General features: G+C 34.1%; 1 protein-coding gene across 1 annotated transcript; it reads right to left on the bottom strand.

Annotated features, from left to right (window-relative positions):
* Window positions 1–339: 339 nt before the first annotated feature.
* LOC139842804 (probable LRR receptor-like serine/threonine-protein kinase At2g16250) lies at window positions 340–3978 on the bottom strand. The gene is made up of 4 exons (XM_071832909.1): window positions 2228–3978; window positions 1278–1406; window positions 1157–1179; window positions 340–1031 (listed from the first exon to the last, which is right to left on the bottom strand). The coding sequence occupies exons 1-4, from the start codon at window positions 3976–3978 to the stop codon at window positions 493–495; spliced, it is 2442 nt and encodes an 813-aa protein (XP_071689010.1). The 3' UTR covers window positions 340–492.
* Window positions 3979–20903: the final 16925 nt, after the last annotated feature.

Here is a 20903-nt window from a genome sequence, read left to right on the forward strand (position 1 = left end):
GCATACCATTTTGTCAGCCTCAATAGATACCAAAGATAGCCCATTATACGAATGTACCAATAGCTCAGTGGTACCCAGTACCTTTGAAGTTGAGACCCACCATGTAGAAGCTTGTACCTAAAACAGACGCTGCTCCTGTCACATGTGTGGGTCCGTTTGGGTGTCCCTGCCAAATATACACCTTTTGGACCTAAAGATAGCCCATTATAACCTTTTCCCCCAATAACCCGAACACATCATGGAGAAACCACTATAATTACATACACAAGAGATGCTGAATTACCTCTATTTAACTCTATAAACCACATCAAAACATAAACCATCCACAATTTACAATTAGAAACAAAAACTTTCAAGCATGCTATCAAGCTCCAAAACTAAGGAACATCAGTTAATCACGACATCTGAAACCCGAGTTTTCACTATTTATATATATCAACAACCCGACATCTTTCCATCAAGAAAAACCATCCTAGCCTATCCAATCCTATCCTAATCCTCGTTTAATCTTTCTTCATCTTGCACAACCAACGGTTCACGAAATACATCCTTCGAATGCTTAATAGTAGACAAGCAACGATCCACACTGTCCTGCAACTGAGATCCTCCCACCTGTCGTGGCAAACTATGCCGCCAGCTGGCACCACCACAAGAACACTTATTGGAGGAACTCGCTCGTAGTTCGGTGGAGTTCGTAGTCTTTTCACGAACAACTTTTAAAGGATTTTCCAAAGCTTTGAGTACGAATCTCATTAGTGGTCTCTTTGACGGTTTTGGATGAAGGCAAGATTTAGCAATTATAGCCATAGCCCATACTTCCTCTAATAAATCCTCATCTACTACCAGCGTTGGATCCATTATGTCTGTCACAAGTTCTTTATCGTATGTACTGATAGATGAAAGGATGCCTTCTAATAAATCTTTTGTGGTTGAGTCATTCGACGCACTAATACCAATTATACCAGTTACGAGCTCGAGCAATACTTTTCCAAAGCAGTAAACATCGTATGCACATGTAGCCGTAGCTATGCCTAAAAGAACAGCTTATTAGCTATATACGTATACAATCATCAAACATTCTAATATAACCAAAGATATAGGGTGAATATAGAGTGAAAGTATGGCAGATTTGGAACAAACAAATCATGAAACTTACCAGAAACACTCTGATCTGATGTCCTGCACGAATCCAGTAAGATAATTGCTGTTAAACCCTCAAATTTTCAACTATAAAACAGCAGTATAAATTTTTAATGATAATGTAAATGAGTACTTACTGGGATAATCGTAGCAACCTTGTGATCCTCTTTGAATTACGATCGCCTTCTGGGGTACACGCATCGCTTAGACTTCCTAACTGCACTTCATATTTATTATCAAGAAGAATACTACTAGCTTGAACATCTCTTCAAATATTAACATCAAAAAGGAAAGATTAGTAAATCAACTTTGTCACTGAAAGTCTCAAGTTAAAAACAACAAGATTCATCGAGCGAAGACTCAATCGCTCAAAGACTTAACAGCCAACAAGATTGTAGTACTTTGTGTGGTTCGCACCATAAGTAGTTGAACATGATTACAGGGGGTATGGGGTTAGTGTTGACCACTTGCCTTAGCATCAATCCTAGTATTTTCTAATAAATTTACAGACAATTTACTAAAAATACTGTAGAAGTTAATGTGATCTGAAGCATAACTTACTTACGACTGACTAAAAAAAAAGGAAGTCACCAACATGTTTTTATTTAAAGGTGGATATTTCGATCCATGTCGCAAAGGAATTGGATAATACAGGTTATGTTTTCTCAACCAGACCAAATAGAAGATTTGCTAAAAGGTAAACGGGATGAAAGCCACTCAAATTGTATTTCGGTTAAATGCATAAAGCTTCCGATAACATCTTATATAGAAAATCAGCTTATCACATAAAAGTATATATCCATATTTGACACATAATTGGTTATAAAACAAAAAAATGTACGACAAAACTTTTTCAGGCCAACCCACTCCATTTGACCAATACTAAAATACTCACTTTTTACCTGTTACTCAGACAAATCTGAACTGTCCATTTCACCACCTCTAAATTTTGATAGTTTAGTCTTTAGACTTATATAGATAATTGATGTATTATGCAATTATGTTACTTATGTATAAGTGATGCCACAATATGAATATAGATTTTTCTGACTAAATACAATAAAGACGAAAAGGATCTTCAAAATACCTATGAACAATGGGCGGAGAACATTCATGATGCAGATATGATAGACCCTCCGCAGCTCCAACTGCAATTTTCAACCTCGTGATCCAATCCAACGACTTTAAAATATCATCATCCGAACCATTATTCTTGTACAATGAACTTGACAAATCCCCGTTTGGCATATATTTGTAAATCAGAAACTCTCCTTTCTCTTTCTCCAAGCAATGTCCCAATAGAGGAACAAATCGGTGATGAGAAATCTTACTAAATATATCTGATTCTACCGTGTATGTGTTTTTTCCCGACTGCAGGTCGAATCTTTTAACGATTATACAAGTCCCTAGACCCAAAACGCCCATAAAAATATCCCCTGAATGGCCATTTCTAATAAAATTGGATTCATTGAAGCCACCAGTGGCCGCCACAATCTTCTCGTATGCAAACATTTCACCATATCCTTCAGCAGGTTCCACACCAGTTCCTGTTTGACTTGTTCTTCGTTTCTTACGACTGCATACAATCAGTAATATAACCAATGTCGCTAAGAGGATAGTGAACCCTAAACTCCCAAAAACAGCTACCACCAGTATGATCATTATATGTTTGCTTTTACGATCCCTTAATGTAGTAAGTCCAAAATTATCAAACAGTAACCCTTTTCTAGAGTAAAATAATGCACATTCTTTTAACTTTCTCTGATTTGAACAGCTTCTAAAGCAATTTCTATCCAGAATTGCAACATCACGCGTGCAATCAGGTAGTTTCCCTTGAAAGTAATTGTAAGATAAATCCACAAAACTAAAACTCCTAACTACATTTGTCAGCACCCCGTAAAACATATTATGCGAGAGATTAAACGTCGCCCTGGTCACGTTAGCATTCAAACTAATATTCGGGAGAGATCCTAGAAAACTATTATAAGATGCATCGAAAAACCTCAAACCAGGTAGTGACCACAATGCATAAGGAAGCTCACCAGTGAAGTTATTATCATTAATCATCATTATGCTCAAGTTCCTTAAATTCCCTAAACTTTTAGGTAAACGTCCAGAAAACGCATTGAAACTCAGATCAATAACAACTAAACTAGCAAGACTACCAAGTTGAGAAGGAACAAAAGAGGAAAAACTATTTCTAGAAAGATTCAAATAATGTAAGTTCAACAGGTTCCCAAAAGAAGACGGAATTGAACCAGTCAGCGAATTAATCGAGAGATCGAGAACCATAAGGCGCGATAGCATCCCTAAACTTGACGGAATACTGCCCATAAGATTGTTACCAGATAGATACAATTCACTGAGATTAGTCAAATTCCCAATACTGTAAGGAACACCACCAGTGATTTCACAAAACCTGAGATCAAGAAACTTAAGAGTTTTCACTTGAATCCCTAACCAATCCGGAATCGAACCAGGAAGTAAAAACCCTGAAGCATTAAACGAAACCAATTGCGTAAAATTCGCAAGCGAATCGACCGAAAACCTAGGGGTTTGACTACCAGTATTAGTTCTTTTAAAACCTGAAATATTAATTTCAGTAACAGTACCATTTTCACTACATACAATACCAGTCCAAGTTAAGCACGGATCAGTTTTAATAGGCCATTGTTTTGTTCTTACCCCTAATGTTGACCTAAGCTGAAACAGAGCCGCCCGTTCTACACGTGAATTCAGTGAACCAGATTGCAGTGATTGTTGTTGCTGTTGCAATGCAGTTCCAGAAAGCAGTAACGATAGTAATAACAGTGCGATCAAACTTACACAGATTGTCATTGTTATTGAGTTGTCGAATTAGGGTTTGTATGTGATTTTTGTGTTGTAATCCTAATCGCTTTGTGCTTACCTTAATTTGTGATTGAGAAGTTGAATGTGTATGTGATTTCTGCTTAGAATTAAGTAGAAATTGGTGTTTAGATTCATATGGATGTAGGAATTGAGAGAATTTTAAGGATTGGAGCATGGAGTGAATGAATAAAACTGACAGTGACTTCGTTGAGTTGAGAGGGAGGTTGTGTTTTATGAGTTTTGCAGAGTACGAATAACTGAAGATTCCACGATGAATGCTGATATTCGTAAGAGGCTGGCCGGGTCCAGGTACTAGGAGAAAAAAAAAAAAAAAAAAAAGTTGCTTTGGGTTAAGCACTAAATTATTCATAATAGGAATGATTAATAGGTTTTGAATGAATTTAATTTTAAATGACAATAAGCTGTTTGATAATCATTTTGGATGACACAATATGAAAAGATTAAATCGGCTTACTAACGTTTAACATTAAAGAAAACTTTAATATACTTATTTGATAAGTATTCTGAATACAATTTAAGAAGAATATTACATAAAATTTAGACTCTTAATAGTTAAGAGAGTGTTTCAACTCTGAATAGTTCATCACTAAATACTGAATCATTCAGCACTATATGTCATTCAGAGGTCATAAACAAACGCACTAAATATTGAATGATTCACCATTCAGTGTTGAATCATTCCATTAAAAATACATTATGGTTTTTTTTAGAGCCTTTAATTTTTATTTTTGTGCCTACTTTAATTGTGTTTCTCTAATTCTTGTGATCCTTAAATCACCAATTATCTCTATATATAAAAAAATTGGCCCTTAAAACCTCTATATCGATCGCTTTGTTCCCCTCCGGGTCTCCCCTGATAAGAGGAGTCCCAACTAGAGATGGGAATGAATGTGGATAATTTCATATCCGTATCTATATCAATTCAGCTTTTATTCACCATATATATATATATATATATATATATATATATATATATATATATATATATATATATATATATATATATATATATATATATATATATATATATTTAATTTCAGTTCATTTGTCCATATCTATATCTATTGAATTAAGCGAGTTAATGAATATATGTTGGATATAAATAAAATGTTATTCTAACAAACGATTTTGACAATTAAATATAGATAACAAATGTGTATGTATAATATGTATGTTTTTAGTTTATTTCACGTGTTTTGATTGGAATTTGTCACGACTGTGACTTTAATTGCTCAAAATACATTACAATATAAGTAAATATATGTTTAAGATAATCTAAATATGTAACGTTTAATATTATTAATAACAATTTAATAATATTAACTTTCATAATAACCCTTATTTTTGTTAATAATTTAAATTTTGTATGCTATATGTATTTGTATATCTATATGTATAGATACATACGCATGTATTTTAGTACGTATATATATATATATATATATATATATATATATATATATATATATATATATATATATATATATATATATATATATTCATGGATAATAATTTTCATCCATATCCGATCACCAAATATTTAGATCATTCATATCCATTACTCTTTCATTCACATCATCCATCTCTAATATAAATGAATTGAATCAGATGAATATCCATGACTAGAACATTCATTATCATCCCCAGTCCCAACAGACCAATGAATATTACGAGATATATACTTTAATTTTGTTGATATACTTTAAAAAAAAATTTGTTTTGAAAAGCAGAATATATTATAACTCGAGAATCTCAACAATACAATAGTGTTCGCACGGTATAAAAAAACGTAGAGATGTCGAGCTAGAATCCTACGTTAATATACCAAAGTACACGGAGATTATTTACAAATTACATAAGAAAAACTTGTGGATTATTGTGATGACCCGGAAATTTTGACCAAATATAAACTTAATCTTTATATGATTTCGACACGATAAACAAAGTCTGTAATGTTGAGTCTCAAAAAGTTTTGGAACTATATTCATGTAATCAATTACCCTTTGACTATGCTCGACGATTCACGAACAATTATATGTAAAAATACTATTAATTATATTGTAGTAAATAATAAGAAGACGATTTAAAGAAGCAAATGACCAAAATATTAAAATGTATAAGTTACATTTCAAATAAGATAATTTATTGGCAAATAAGTCTAATTATTGATAAAGGTACTTATCGCGAACTGTAAAATACAAGATATTAAAGCATACGGAAAGACGTTCGAGAAACCGGAACCGAGACATAAACTGGGCTTAAATGTACGAGACAACGGAGCTAAAATTACAAGTCAACTATGCACAAGAATATAATATATATATAATTATATAAATTATATATATATATATATATTATATAATTAATTAATTATGTCGACAAGCTAGTGAACAAAAATGTGTGAGCTGGAAATGCGCACCTTCGCGATCGCGGAGCTGTAAGGCACAAAAACTCCACGATCGCAGAGCTGTAAAAATCAGAATATGCCTATAAAAGGCACGAGCCTTCTGCCGAATTCAACACATCTTTTTCTGAATCCATTCTCAATCTGTCTCAATATATTTATATTTATATTTATAATTATAATTTTAATTTTAATTTTAATTTAAGTTTAATAATAATAAAGTATATACGAGGGTGTTTTAATTCGGGTCTTAAACCGTTTTAAACTAAGGAAATATTGGGTATTATTCGGGGTATTATTCGGGGTATTGTTCGTGAATCCAAGACCAACCATACAGTCATCCACTATCTTTACGTCTACGTACTTTTCTGCAATATTGAATCACAATATTGATACGTGAGCATTCATATCTTATCTTGTATATATTAATAGTGTATCCATGTCTAGTGCTCGAGTATATATGTTTATGCATGCTTGTATGCTTTAATTTTATCGTTAGATAGTTTATGATGAATCACGAATTTGATACATATGCTACTGATATAAAGTATATGATATGCATGTCGTTGGAAAGCTATCGAAAAATTAATAACTTTTCATTTAGAAGTCGCGTGATTTCGATAAACGAATTAAAAGATATGGTCAACTGAATTATGTTTGACATTAATTGAATTTGTGTTTGAATCTACAATTAATATTTAAATAACTTATTTATAAGATTAATAAATTAGATTTTTGGATACTACTAGTCGAGTAAATGAATTCTTATATAAGACACGTCTCGTTTTGTTAAACAATTGTCAAAGTTGACTTTTGTGATCCACCTTTATATACAGATTATGCGCAACATTAAAACTATGAACTCACTAACCTTTGTGTTGACACTTTTAAGCATGTTTATTCTCAGATTCCTAGAAGTCTTCCGCTGTTTGCTTATATGTTGTAACACCCCGCCAAAATCGCCATTGACGCGGATGTTAACTCTGGTCCCAGTGCATGGCTTGACAGCAAAGTTCTACAGCGGAAGCAAAATATCTAAGTACCTGAGACAAAACATGCTTAAAGTGTCAACACAAAGGTTGAGTGAATTTCATAGGTTTATCATAAATAATCATTTTGATTATATAAATTTCAGTAATAGGCCACAAGATTTCAGTTTATAAATATTCATACACCGCAGTGTAGTAAAAGTATTCTATAAGTTGTGGGCACCCGGTAACTAGCCTTAACCAAAGTGTGTACCCCTGAGTTATAATAATATGTGCACCGAATCAAGTGCGTACCGTTAATCTCGAAGTACTAAACACCCGTTCTTCTAAGTTAAAATCATTGACTAGTACAACATTCTAGGTGGGGGTGTAAAATCCGATAGATCTACCTTTAGGATTCGCGCCTACCAGTTCATAAACCAATAGTTAAAGTTACCAAGCTAGGGGAGTTTTGATTCAAACCCACGTAGAATTAGTTGTAGTACTTGTGTCCATTTCGTAAAAGAGTTATAAAAGCAAGCATGTGTTTCACCCCAAAGGTTGTAAAACAGTTATGAAATAGTAAAAAGTGGGGCTATGAAGTTCATCTTAACAGTAGTTGAAGTTATTCCAAGAAAGAGAAGAATGAACGAGAGTAAACAACCGGGATCTCAACCTAGAGATATAAGCTTGGTCATTAGTTTGTTCAATCCAACGCGTAAGTGTTCATAAGAGTCTTATGAATTATTGAGTTTGCAATCAAGTTGTGTCCACTATAATCAAGTTTAGATGTTGTACAACTTTGCCCAAACCTCAGTGCTATCAAGTAAGTCGAGGATGACCAGATGTAATCGGGGGTCAAGAACTTTCAGTTGGACTATAAGTCTACAACCTTTCGTTTAATTCAAAACCTTATTCCTATCATGGCAACCTAGACATCATCCACATGACCGTAAGTAGCGGTGAGGTTAGTATAAGTCATACGTTATCGGTATGATTATAGTTTCCACGTTTTATGTGTGTATAGGAATACAACACGTTTAATATTATATATCATATTAATTATTATACTTAAATGTTTATTTGTATTATATATCATTATTAGTAAAACCTTATATGATAAATATAACTTAGTTAAATTAAGATGTTACATTATAAGATAGGTTTATATGTTATAGTATTATTATATAATCTTATCGCTTTATTTAGTATTTAGCATTAGGTGTACAATACTTTAAATAATTTAGATAAGTTATACGTAGTAACTTTTAAAGTCTTCCATGTTTTATCTAATCCTTTACTTTTAATATAAAAACTTATCATCTTAATATCTCTATGTTCATAACAACTAATAATCATTATCTTATTATTTTATTTATTCTTGTAAGTATAACTATAATTATATTCTGTTATCAACATCTTTCATTCATATTCATAAACATAAACTTAAAGAATTTAAATACATAAAAAGTATAATCAGTTCATGGGTTTATGAGATACCTTAAGAGTGTTTTAAGCAAGAAAAAGTGATGTTTGATGGTGGTGACAAAACGGAACAGCAACAGCAACAAAATAGTGACAAAACGTAACTAAAAAGTGGCGGTTTTGGGCGGACAGCAGCAGTAAAACGCAACAGCAGTGGGACTGTTTTGTGGGCTGTTTGGGTGGGTGTTTTGACGCACAGAAACAGCATCAAAGGCTGCAAAAAGTGGCGGTGGTGGTGACTTTGTGATTGCCGATTGCAAGAGAGAAAAAGGAAGAGTATTGGTGTGTTTTTGGTGAGTAAATTGTGAATGATAATTGAAGAGCTAGGAGGTCCTTTTTATAGTGCAAGTATTAGAGTTAGTCAAAATTAAGATGCTTAAAAATAATGAAAAATATTTAGAGTTAGTCAAAATTAAGATGCTTAAAAATAATGAAAAGATTAGGATTAGTCAAAATACTAGGACTCATTAATTTAGTCTTAATCTTTTTTTTATATTTGTTTTATTTATTTATTTAAATGTTGTTATTTTCTCAAATGTACAATTTAGTTCTTGTACATTTTAATTATTATTATTATTTTTTTTGATGATGATCCAAGGTTATTGATAGTTGGTAAATAAATTACCCAAGTCTCGTTGGTTTCACAGAACTTAGTCTCGATTTTCTAACCGGATATGTTTCAAGTTTGCTTTTAACAGTGTAGGATTCATTCCTAAGTTTTATGTTTCGTTAACTTATGAATAGAAAACATGACGGAAAAAAATCGGGTTGTTATATATGTTATACAAACTATGTGCATGGAGTCATACATGCTTTATTCGAGAAAACGTTGCATTCACAAAATCATCACCATGTATCTTATTTTGACTTCATTATCAACGGATGTAGTATTGTAAATTATTATTTACGGTGATTGTCTATATGTAGAAATCATCAAACGTCAAAAACCTTGGAATTAGATATTCATTTATGGTGTGCCTTTTCAAAAGAATGCAATTAGGGATGGCAATGGATCGGATATGGATCGGGTGAGGCCGTATCCATATCCATATCCATTTATTTTTTTTTTATTTTTCATCCATCCATATCCGTATCCGTCGGGTGAAGCGGGTTAATGGATAATTATCCATATCCGTTTAAATTTATTTTATTTTTAACAATTATAAGCGGTGGTTCACTATATACGATCAAAAGTAATATTTTTAATAGTTTATGCAACCAAAAGTCACACTTTACTAATCTATATAACAAACATTCAATAGATAACCTATTAAACGTGTAAAGATATTGACATGTAAGTTTCTTACTTTTAGTTACATGGAATCACATTTGAATCACCAAAGTACGATAAATACATTTGATTATTTAAACAAAACAAAATATAGGAAGAAAGTTACATTTTTAGAGAAAATATAAAGAAAGATGAATATGAATATAATTAATGAAATATCATTACATAAATGATACTAATTTGAGTGATAAATTTATATATTTAGTTATTTTGGGTGAAAGCGGGTTCATCCATGGATGAAATTTTTTCATCCACATCCATATCCATATCCATTTAGATCGTCCATATCCATGAATAATCGGGTAGATCGGATGGATATCTACTGGATCGAGTATCCATTGCCATCCCTAAATGCAATGTTTACAAAACGTATCATGTAGAGGTCAGTACCTCACTGTAAAATCGATGAATGATGTATTCGTCCAAATGGATTCGGACGGGTCATCACAGTTGGTATCAGAGCTTGAGGTCATAGGGAACCAGAATTTGCATTAGTGTGTTTAACTGGTAATTGTTAGGATGCATTAGTGAGTCTGGACTATGACCGTATCTATTTTTACCGAGTTTTGCTTATCATTTCTTGTCGAAAATTACCTGCTTATCATCTTAAGTCTAAGACACATCTTATTGCATTAATTGCATGAATAGTGTATAGACAAAATTTATATCTTAACGTATCTATTACTATAAACTCTGCCTGACAGCTTTCGAAAGTTCCTCCGTAATCTACGGAATCTGTGGGACTATATATAGGTATTCTATGTAATTGGAATATCATCCGAATCCAAAAATCATTTCATATTGAAAATTATTTAGCTGATCGTGTAAGATGGATCTTGTACCAAATTCGAGTTCATATAGTTCCGAAGGCGATTCTGAAGACTCTGAAGGTAGTGTGACCGAACTACCTCAACTGGTTGACTACACTTCTTTTTGGAGGAGATGGAGATGGGTTCGAGACATACTCACTCGCTGGAGAAATGAAGAGGGAGAACCCTACCGCGAACCAAATTTACCTCCCGACATCGGAGAACTTGACGCGATCACCGGTCAACCAATTCACAATACCATTTTCACACTCTTTGCCCGAATATTTCGCCTCGAAGAACGCATTCATAGAATTATGTTAGTAATTCAGCCTCTACTCCTGACTACTAATCAAGTAGGATTAGTGGAAGAAGTTAGAGAGCTTCGTGCTAGGCTTGAAGAAAGAATGGAGTTTCTGGAAAGTACAGTACGCAATTTGAAAGATAGACTTACGTCTACAGCAATAACACCAGTACCACCAACAACATCCACATCACAAACCTCAATACCACAAGTACCAGCAGCATCACTGGCATCAACAGTACCACCATCATCAATACCAACAGTATCATTACCACCACCAACAACCACATCCGCAACCCACACCTCAATATCACATCTAAAATCTGTACTTCGAACATCAACATCATACGCACCATAGGTACCAAGGAGTACCAACAACAATAAACGATGAAGTATCGATTCATCACTTCATTGAAGAAATATTCTTCAGAGAATATGTAGTTTCTAAATGTTTTAGAGATTACTTATTCTAGTTCTAACCGTAAATCAGATGAGTGAATGAATAGAGATGATAAAGGGAAGAAAAGAAACCCTGACAAGAATGGTGCGTGAATTACAAGATAGATTTGTTATACAAGCTCCACCAGTAGTACCACCAGCATCACCATCAGTATCAACAACACCAGCTCCATAACCATCAACGATATCGACACCACAATCACCAATGAGTATATTGAAATAACGTGTTATGAAGTATTAACTCATTTCCACTGAAGAATTTATATTTAAATCTTATATATATATATATATTTTGAAACCATAAAAAATATATATTTTTTTGTACTAAGCTATTATGTATGAATTGAAAAAGGGTAGATACTACTTGGTTAAATTCATATTACTAATATGCTATAATCCTTCGATTAACGATTTAACCATCGTTAACTGCAATCTCTGTTTCAACTCAATGAATTCTGTTTCATAATAAATTAAGTGTATTATTCAATTATATGTTTGATTTTACACTTTCATCTTCGATATACTCGAAACTTTCTAAGAAAACATCATTCGTAACTGGCGAAGTTCACAAGAATTCCACAAATACCAATATCATTCACCTAGAAATATCAATAAGAATAAATAATAAAGTATTGACTACATTAGTGAAATACTCCGTGAAGATTATGTAATCTCTAATGTTTTATAGATTATTCATTTCTAATTCCAGCCGAAAATCAAATGAGCTTAATATGATATTAACTCATTAAATCTGTATTACATCTGAAGAAAATATACATACATATATTTTCATAAAGACTGTAATGAAAATTCTTTTATACAAAGTATTACTTGTGAAATCTTTAACGGGTAGGTAATACCCGAGAAATATTTAAGTTCACAATTAATATGTTACACTATACATTCTTCAATTTTGATTCAAAAATCATTAACTATACCCACTACTCTCACAACGATATACATTTATTCATAGAAACCTGAGCAACCATTCTCACTCAAATTCAATTACATATTCTGATTCTAACAGATCAGAATCTAAGTCGAGATTTAACCAATATCATCACTCTTAGATCCCTATATCTTTCAAATCTATACTTTGACTTCAAAACTGTGCTAGAACACCACTTCTATTCATAAAACCCAAAAAAATATTTGTATCATTCAAAATTCAAGAACATCATATATATCTTGACAATTACAATCTTCATTCAAACCCTTCAAACTCTTGAAAATACCTCGGATTGATAACCGACGATTCGGTTATGATAACTTTGAATGCTGATGAAGCAGCAAAACTGTAAATGGTCTTAATGGCCAAAAGTATGATAATAAAGAGTGGTGTGTTGAAAAAGCTCAAATTTGGAACTGAAAAATGAATTGAGCAAACTATGAAGGAGACTGTTGACAAATCACAAAGACTAAACCTGCCTTCAAAGATTCCAAATGATTCAGTATCTGCTGAAGTCATTAACGAATACCTTGCTCCTGACTCTAAACCTTTACGGACAAATCTTCTTTATCATCATTCGATATTAGAAATTCTAAGATATCATAGTACCTTTCATCATAAATATCTTCGATATTTCTGAAGATATCTTCATAACTATTATTATCCGAAATTATTTATATCCTCGCGTTATCTGTATTACATTATAAAGGAAACTGTTTAGTTTCTATATTTTGTAAACCTTCGAGTTTAAATTATGAATGTTTTTGAAGTAGTGTTGGGAATTGAAGCATGAGTTAGTATAATATAATGACACTTGATCAACGTGATTATATTACAGTAAGTCATGCTGAGTTTCTAATGGAACGTGATAAAGGTTCACAGATCATACCCTCATCATGAACCATGTTACATAACTCTTTCATTCTATTTAACCTCTAAACTATCAAGAAAATATTTTCTTGATGATTCGGTCTTTTCCGGATATTCTGGTAATTTGACAAATCAAATCGTGCTATTACTTTTCCTTTTTACTTTGTATATTATGATCATTTGAAACTCCGTACCTACGAATTCTGGACCATTATTCGCTTGACTTGAAGTCGGGAAGAAGAAACAAAATCATGGAACTCCGAAATAGGGGGAAAAATATAAAGGCCAATAACAACACAGAAATTACAAACCGTGTATATCTATGCAAATAGCAAGATAAAGACACGGGAGAATTAGAAATACTATAACCTTAAGGTAATAGTAGAAGTGAATAAATTCTTCCGGTGGTAAATGGAAAAGAAGAATGACATATGCGATAGTTAGGATAATATCAAGAATCAGAACTGAATTGAGCATTTTTCACAATCTTTGGAAGTATGAATTGAAGAAGGAAGTAAAGAAGTGGTGAAAATAATGGAACGGAAGATGATCAATCCTTAATTAGTGATGTTACTTAATTACGGATTGAGTGCAATAAGAATGTAATAGAGGATGGAATGTTTGATGATTATTTTGGGCCCCGATGATCGTCTTTCACTTTAACTATCAAGTGATCAACCACCCCGACCCGGTCTTGATTGTTAATTAGCTTAATTCACCTTTGCGCGGTGTAAAAATCCCTTGGGCAAGATCACAAGTGGAAATTACGAAGGCTTAGGCAAAATGGCAGAGAATCAACAACCTATAAATGAGAGGCCAAGCTCTCTATTTATAGTGTTCGAGATAACCGCGATTCGCGGATTACTTATCCTTCCGCGAAAACTCAGCGGATTGAACCGCAGTCCCCGATTAGTGCGAAAACACAGCTGCTATGCTTATTTTCAGCGGATACTTCATGACTTTGCATTATAATCCGCATAACTCTGCTTTTGGCTTTTGGCAAATAAAATATACATATACAATGCTATGTATATGATCAAGTCCCCCCAGTTTATTATGATACACTTTCGCGAAGCAAATATATCATGATAAACTCCATGAATTCGCCGTTAACCAGACCACTATCCGCATTGAAACATATTTCGCGTTATCTTTGTTACCGTTATAACAGTCAATGTTACCGTTTGAATTATCTCAATAGATAATTAACATAATTAACCCCGTCGCCTATATATATTGTGATCTGAAATCACAAATTCACTACTCATTTTTCCAAAATATTAGAAAATTTCTCAATTCGTCAGTCAATCTTTATCATTTTAGTCATTACTTGCAGCTCTTATTTAATTTTAAATGAAGATTAACGAGTTAGATAGGAAGGCTGATCCAAAAACCCTGATCACCAAACTATTAACAAGCCCGGAAGCTAAATCGTCATCATCAAAAGAAAAGCAACCCATTCCAATTGTCGACTTAACCTCCAAATCTCCCTATACAAAGCCGAGCTCTACCAAGCGCCCGTTACAAATGCCGCCGTCTTCGCAAAGCAAAAAACATAAACAACAGGAGACCCCCCTCGCGATAATCCATTTATATCAGAACACGAAGGGGACCAGCAAACTGGTATATTGCAGATTGTTATTGCATATGTAAAATATACATTATTTTTATTTCGCCGACTAACCAACGATGTTATTTTGCAGGCGATTCTTCTGGTGATCGTATCTTTCCAAGCCCGAACACTCTTGATCAAATCACTGAATTGTTCCGCACTCCACCTGACTCTTATGGAGTGCGGATTGACAGTTTAGCAGGATACACTTATGCTTCAGCTGCTGCTGCTCTGGATCAGCGCCAACAGATGAAGTTAGTAATCCCCGGCGAGCTTCGCCGCGAGTTCTCTAAACTCTCTGCACTGGACGCGCATAATGATTTTGTTCAAAATTTCTACATGTGTTTCAATTCAGCATATGATGTTATATGCCGTCAAGAACAATTTTTCAATGCTCTTGAAGCTGAACAACTAAAGTACAATGCCGAGAAGATCAAAGCTGAAGATAGCGAAAAATGCTGTGCTAATCTCTCCCATGAGCTAACCGCAGCAAAAATCACCGTTGATGACTTGAAACAACAGGTTCCTGCTGCGACTGAGAAAGAAAACCAACTGCAGGACACCATTAAAGCACTGTCAGAGAATGTGACAAAACTAACGACAGAGCGAGACAACGCTCTTGCTTCTAAAGCCTCTGCGGAACTTGAATGTTGTACGATGTGCCCATAACTCATTGGGTAATTCATCTACCCAACCTGTTCTCTTTTCATATAATCTCTTTTTAATACCGCTTACTATGTCACGATTGGTTACTTCGCATAAACCGTTAGCCTGTGGGTGCGCCACTGATGTAAATTTTTGTATAATATTTAAATCAGTGCACCATGTCTTAAAAGGATCTTTCACTATTTGAGCACCATTATCGCTAACCAATTCTCGCGAAATGCCAAATCGGCAAACAATGTATTCCCATACAAAATTTCGTACTTGCACACCAGTAATAGTGCGAACCGCCTTAGATTCAACCCATTTGGTAAAGTAATCAATCGCGACAATCAGGAATTTAACATTTCTAGGGCCTGCAGGAAATGGCCCTACAATGTCAATAGCCCATTTATTAAACGGCCATGGTGAATTAACAGGAATCATATCATGCCGCGGCATTCGATTCTGCGGAGCATGCCTTTGGCAACTTTTACAGCGTTTAACAATTTTTGCTACATCGCGGTATAGGGATGGCCAAAAGTATCCCATTCGCATAATTTTTGCTGCGATAGTTTTGTAGCCTGAATGCAGTGCACAAGTACCATTATGCACTTCTTCTATAATCATTTCTGCCTCGATTGGGCCGACACAATGCATCATTGGCCCGCAATATGATTTGCGATATAAGATATCATCTTGGATGATATACATCGGTGCTCGCTCTCTTACTAAACGGGCTTCGCGACTATCATCTGGCAGAATATCACTGCGGATATACTGTAGAATTGGGTCCATCCAATTTTGCTGTTCTTCTGTAACAGATGCAACCATTAAGTCACTATCTATTGATTTACTTGGTAATTCCTCAACCCATACTTGTTTTTGAAAGTGCGAGAACGTTAAAGCAGCCAATTTGCTCAACGCATCCGCCTTTTTGTTTTGGCTTCTTGGCACTTGCGCGAGTTCGAAATGCTCAGATCGCATTGCCATTTCTTTCAACAACTGCAAGTATTTATGCATAGAGGGATCATGCGCGTCAAAAGATCCATTAAACTGATTCGCTACTAACTGCGAATCCGTAAATGCACGCAACTTAACAATATTCATTTTTCGCGCAATATTTAAACCTGCAAGCAATGCCTCATACTCTGCCTCATTGTTTGTTACGTCAAAATTAAACCGCAGAGCATAAGTATGCTCTTCACAGCTTAAACTTGCCAAAACTAAACCCACACCTGCACCTTCTGCACACGAAGCACCATCAGTAAATAAATCCCAAGTTTCACCATGTTCAGGTTTTAGTGCGGTTCGCTCGTTAATCACCTCCAACTCTCCAGACAGTTCAGCGAGATAATCCGCCATAACTTGTCCTTTTTCCGCGCTACGCGGAAGGTAAGATATTTGATATGCACCTAATTCTACCTCCCATAATGTGAGTCTACCAGATATCTCTGGCTTTGTTAAGACTTGCCTGATTGGTAGATTAGTTAATACATGCACGGGATGCCCTTGAAAATATCTTCGTAGCCTTCGCGTTGTTAAAATGAGCGCATACACAAACTTTTCAATCGGCGCATAGTTTATTTCACTCCCTGTAAGAGCTTTACTAACAAAATACACTGGCTTTTGTATTTTGTCCCTTTCCGTGATCAAAACTGAGCCAAAAGCTTCGTTTGCTACTAAAATATAAAGATAAAGAGTTTCGCCATGAACCGGCGCTGTTAGTGTAGGCAAAGTTTTTAACAACGTTTTTATCTCCTGAAACGCAGATTCTGCTTCGCTGGACCAAGCAAAATTCTTTTGCTTCAAGCAACCTTTTAAGGTTTTGAAAAATGGCAACTGCCTTTCCGCGGCTTTAGACAAGAAGCGCGTTAATGCGGCTAGCTTTCCCGTCAAACTTTGCACTTTTTTGATCGTTTTCAGCGCGGTCATATTTTCTATAGCCGCGATCTTTTTTGGATTAGCTTGAATACCTTGTTCTGTAACAAGATATCCCAAAAATTTCCCTTCCGTTTCGCCAAAACTACATTTTAGCGGATTAAGCTTCATGTTTATTTTTTGCAGTCTGTCAAATGTTTCTCTCATATCTTCTATGATTCGCTCTTGCATCGTCCTTTTGATGACTAAATAATCTACATAAGCTTCAAGATTACGTCCTATTTGTTTATCAAACGCGGTATCAATCAACCGTTGATATGTCGCGCCCGCATTGATTAAACCGAAAGGCATCATGATATAGCAATATATGCCTTTGCCCGTATGAAATGCGGTTTTATCTACATCTTCTTGCGCCATAGGGATCTGATGATATCCTCTTGCCGCGTCCAAAAAACATTTATATGGAAAAGCATGTAAAGATTCCACTTTCAGATCAATTTCTGAAAGCGGATAGTTATCCTTGGGGCACGCTTTATTCAAATCTTTGTAATCAATACACATTCTCCAAGAACCATCAGGTTTTTTCACCAATACTGGATTCGCAATCCATGATTGGTATTGGACTTCGCGCAAAATTCTGGCTCTTACCAATTTTGTTACTTCTTCACACAACCATTTTACGCGATCTGGGACCATACCCCTTCGCTTTTGCACTACGGGTTTTAGAGCTGGATTCACATTAAGCATGTGTTCCGCAATATGACGCGGAACACCAGTCATATCGTTTTCGCACCAGGCAAAAACATCCATATACTGGACAAGTAATTGCACAATTTGCTTTCTAGTATCCGCACTAACATTGAGTCCTACTTTGATTTTCTGTTCTGGATATGCGGGATTAATTATTTCCATAGCATCCGCACCATCAACAGGTTCTTGCCCTGTGGTTTTTACGTTAACAGCCGCACAAATAGGCATAATGCTCATTGAACATATTGTGGCAACTCCCTTATATGTTGGAAACTTAATCATGCCATGAATTGTAGACGGGACTATTCCAAATTTACTTATAGCGGTTCTTCCCAGCAGCATGTTATAGCGAGAAGAGGCTCGCATAACATAAAAATCTAATCGCGCTTGTCGCACCAAAGCATCATCATTAACAGCAGCTAACTCGATGTTTAATGACAAAACACCTATAGGTAATGAAGATTCTCCTGCAAAACCGGTTAGTGAAACTGCGGTTGTTTGCAGGTTTGTTTTAATACTTTCTAACAATTGAGCGAAGCATTGTTCGTAAATAATATCAACGCTACGGCCGTTGTCGACATGGACTTTCATGACTGTGATATCAGCTTCCGCGATTTTGCACGATACCATTATCGGCATTTCAGAGAAATCATCGCTCTGCATTTTTGGGAAACTAATTGGCGCAAATTGCCAATTATGATACATTTTAGCGGGCTTTCGCTTTTTTCCTCTTTTTTGGGCATTCGCTGTAGTGACCCGAACTTTTCCATGTTTATATATATTAATTGAGATTGATATTTACATGATTAAATGTTTCCAACATGTTAAGCAATCAAACTTGTTAAGACTTGATTAATTGAAATATGTTTCATATAGACAATTGACCACCCAAGTTGACCGGTGATTCACGAACGTTAAAACTTGTAAAAACTATACGATGACATATATATGGTTATATATATAGTTAACATGATTTTATTATAAGTATGTATCTCATTAGGTATTTTAACAATGAGTTATATACATAAAAATGAGACTATTAATTTAAGAAACTCGAAAACGATATATATAACGATTATCGTTATAACAACGTCTTACTAGGTACATATGAATCATATTAAGATATTGATACACTTGGTTAATTATGTTAAATGATAAGTAAATATATTATTAAGTGTATTAACAATGAAATACATATGTAAAAATAAGACTATTAACTTAATGATTTCAAAACGAGACATATATGTAACGATTATCGTTGTAACGACATTTAACTGTATATATATCATACTAAGATATATTATATATCATAATATCATGATAATATAACAATTTAACATCTCATTTGTTATAATAAATAATGGGTTAACAACATTCAACAAGATCGTTAACCTAAAGGTTTCAAAACAACACTTACATGTAACGACTAACGATGACTTAACGACTCAGTTAAAATGTATATACATGTAGTGTTTTAATATGTATTCATACACTTTTGAAAGACTTCAAGACACTTATCAAAATACTTCTACTTAACAAAAATGCTTACAATTACATCCTCGTTCAGTTTCATCAACAATTCTACTCGTATGCACCCGTATTCGTACTCGTACAATACACAGCTTTTAGATGTATGTACTATTGGTATATACACTCCAATGATCAGCTCTTAGCAGCCCATGTGAGTCACCTAACACATGTGGGAACCATCATTTGGCAACTAGCATGAAATATCTCATAAAATTACAAAAATATGAGTAATCATTCATGACTTATTTACATGAAAACAAAATTACATATCCTTTATATCTAATCCTTACACCAACGACCAAAAACACCTACAAACACTTTCATTCTTCAATTTTCTTCATCTAATTGATCTCTCTCAAGTTCTATCTTCAAGTTCTAAGTGTTCTTCATAAATTCTACAAGTTCTAGTTACATAAAATCAAGAATACTTTCAAGTTTGCTAGCTCACTTCCAATCTTGTAAGGTGATCATCCAACCTCAAGAAATCTTTGTTTCTTACAGTAGGTTATCATTCTAATACAAGGTAATAATCATATTCAAACTTTGGTTCAATTTCTATAACTATAACAATCTTATTTCAAGTGATGATCTTACTTGAACTTGTTTTCGTGTCATGATTCTGCTTCAAGAACTTCGAGCCATCCAAGGATCCGTTGAAGCTAGATCCATTTTTCTATTTTCTAGTAGGTTTATCCAAGGAACTTAAGGTAGTAATGATGTTCATAACATCATTCAATTCATACATATAAAGCTATCTTATTCGAAGGTTTAAACTTGTAATCACTAGAACATAGTTTAGTTAATTCTAAACTTGTTCGCAAACAAAAGTTAATCCTTCTAACTTGACTTTTAAAATCAACTAAACACATGTTCTATATCTATATGATATGCTAACTTAATGATTTAAAACCTGGAAACACGAAAAACACCGTAAAACCGGA

This window comes from Rutidosis leptorrhynchoides, chromosome 4 (genome assembly GCF_046630445.1).
Source record: "Rutidosis leptorrhynchoides isolate AG116_Rl617_1_P2 chromosome 4, CSIRO_AGI_Rlap_v1, whole genome shotgun sequence".
NCBI lineage: Eukaryota > Viridiplantae > Streptophyta > Magnoliopsida > Asterales > Asteraceae > Rutidosis > Rutidosis leptorrhynchoides.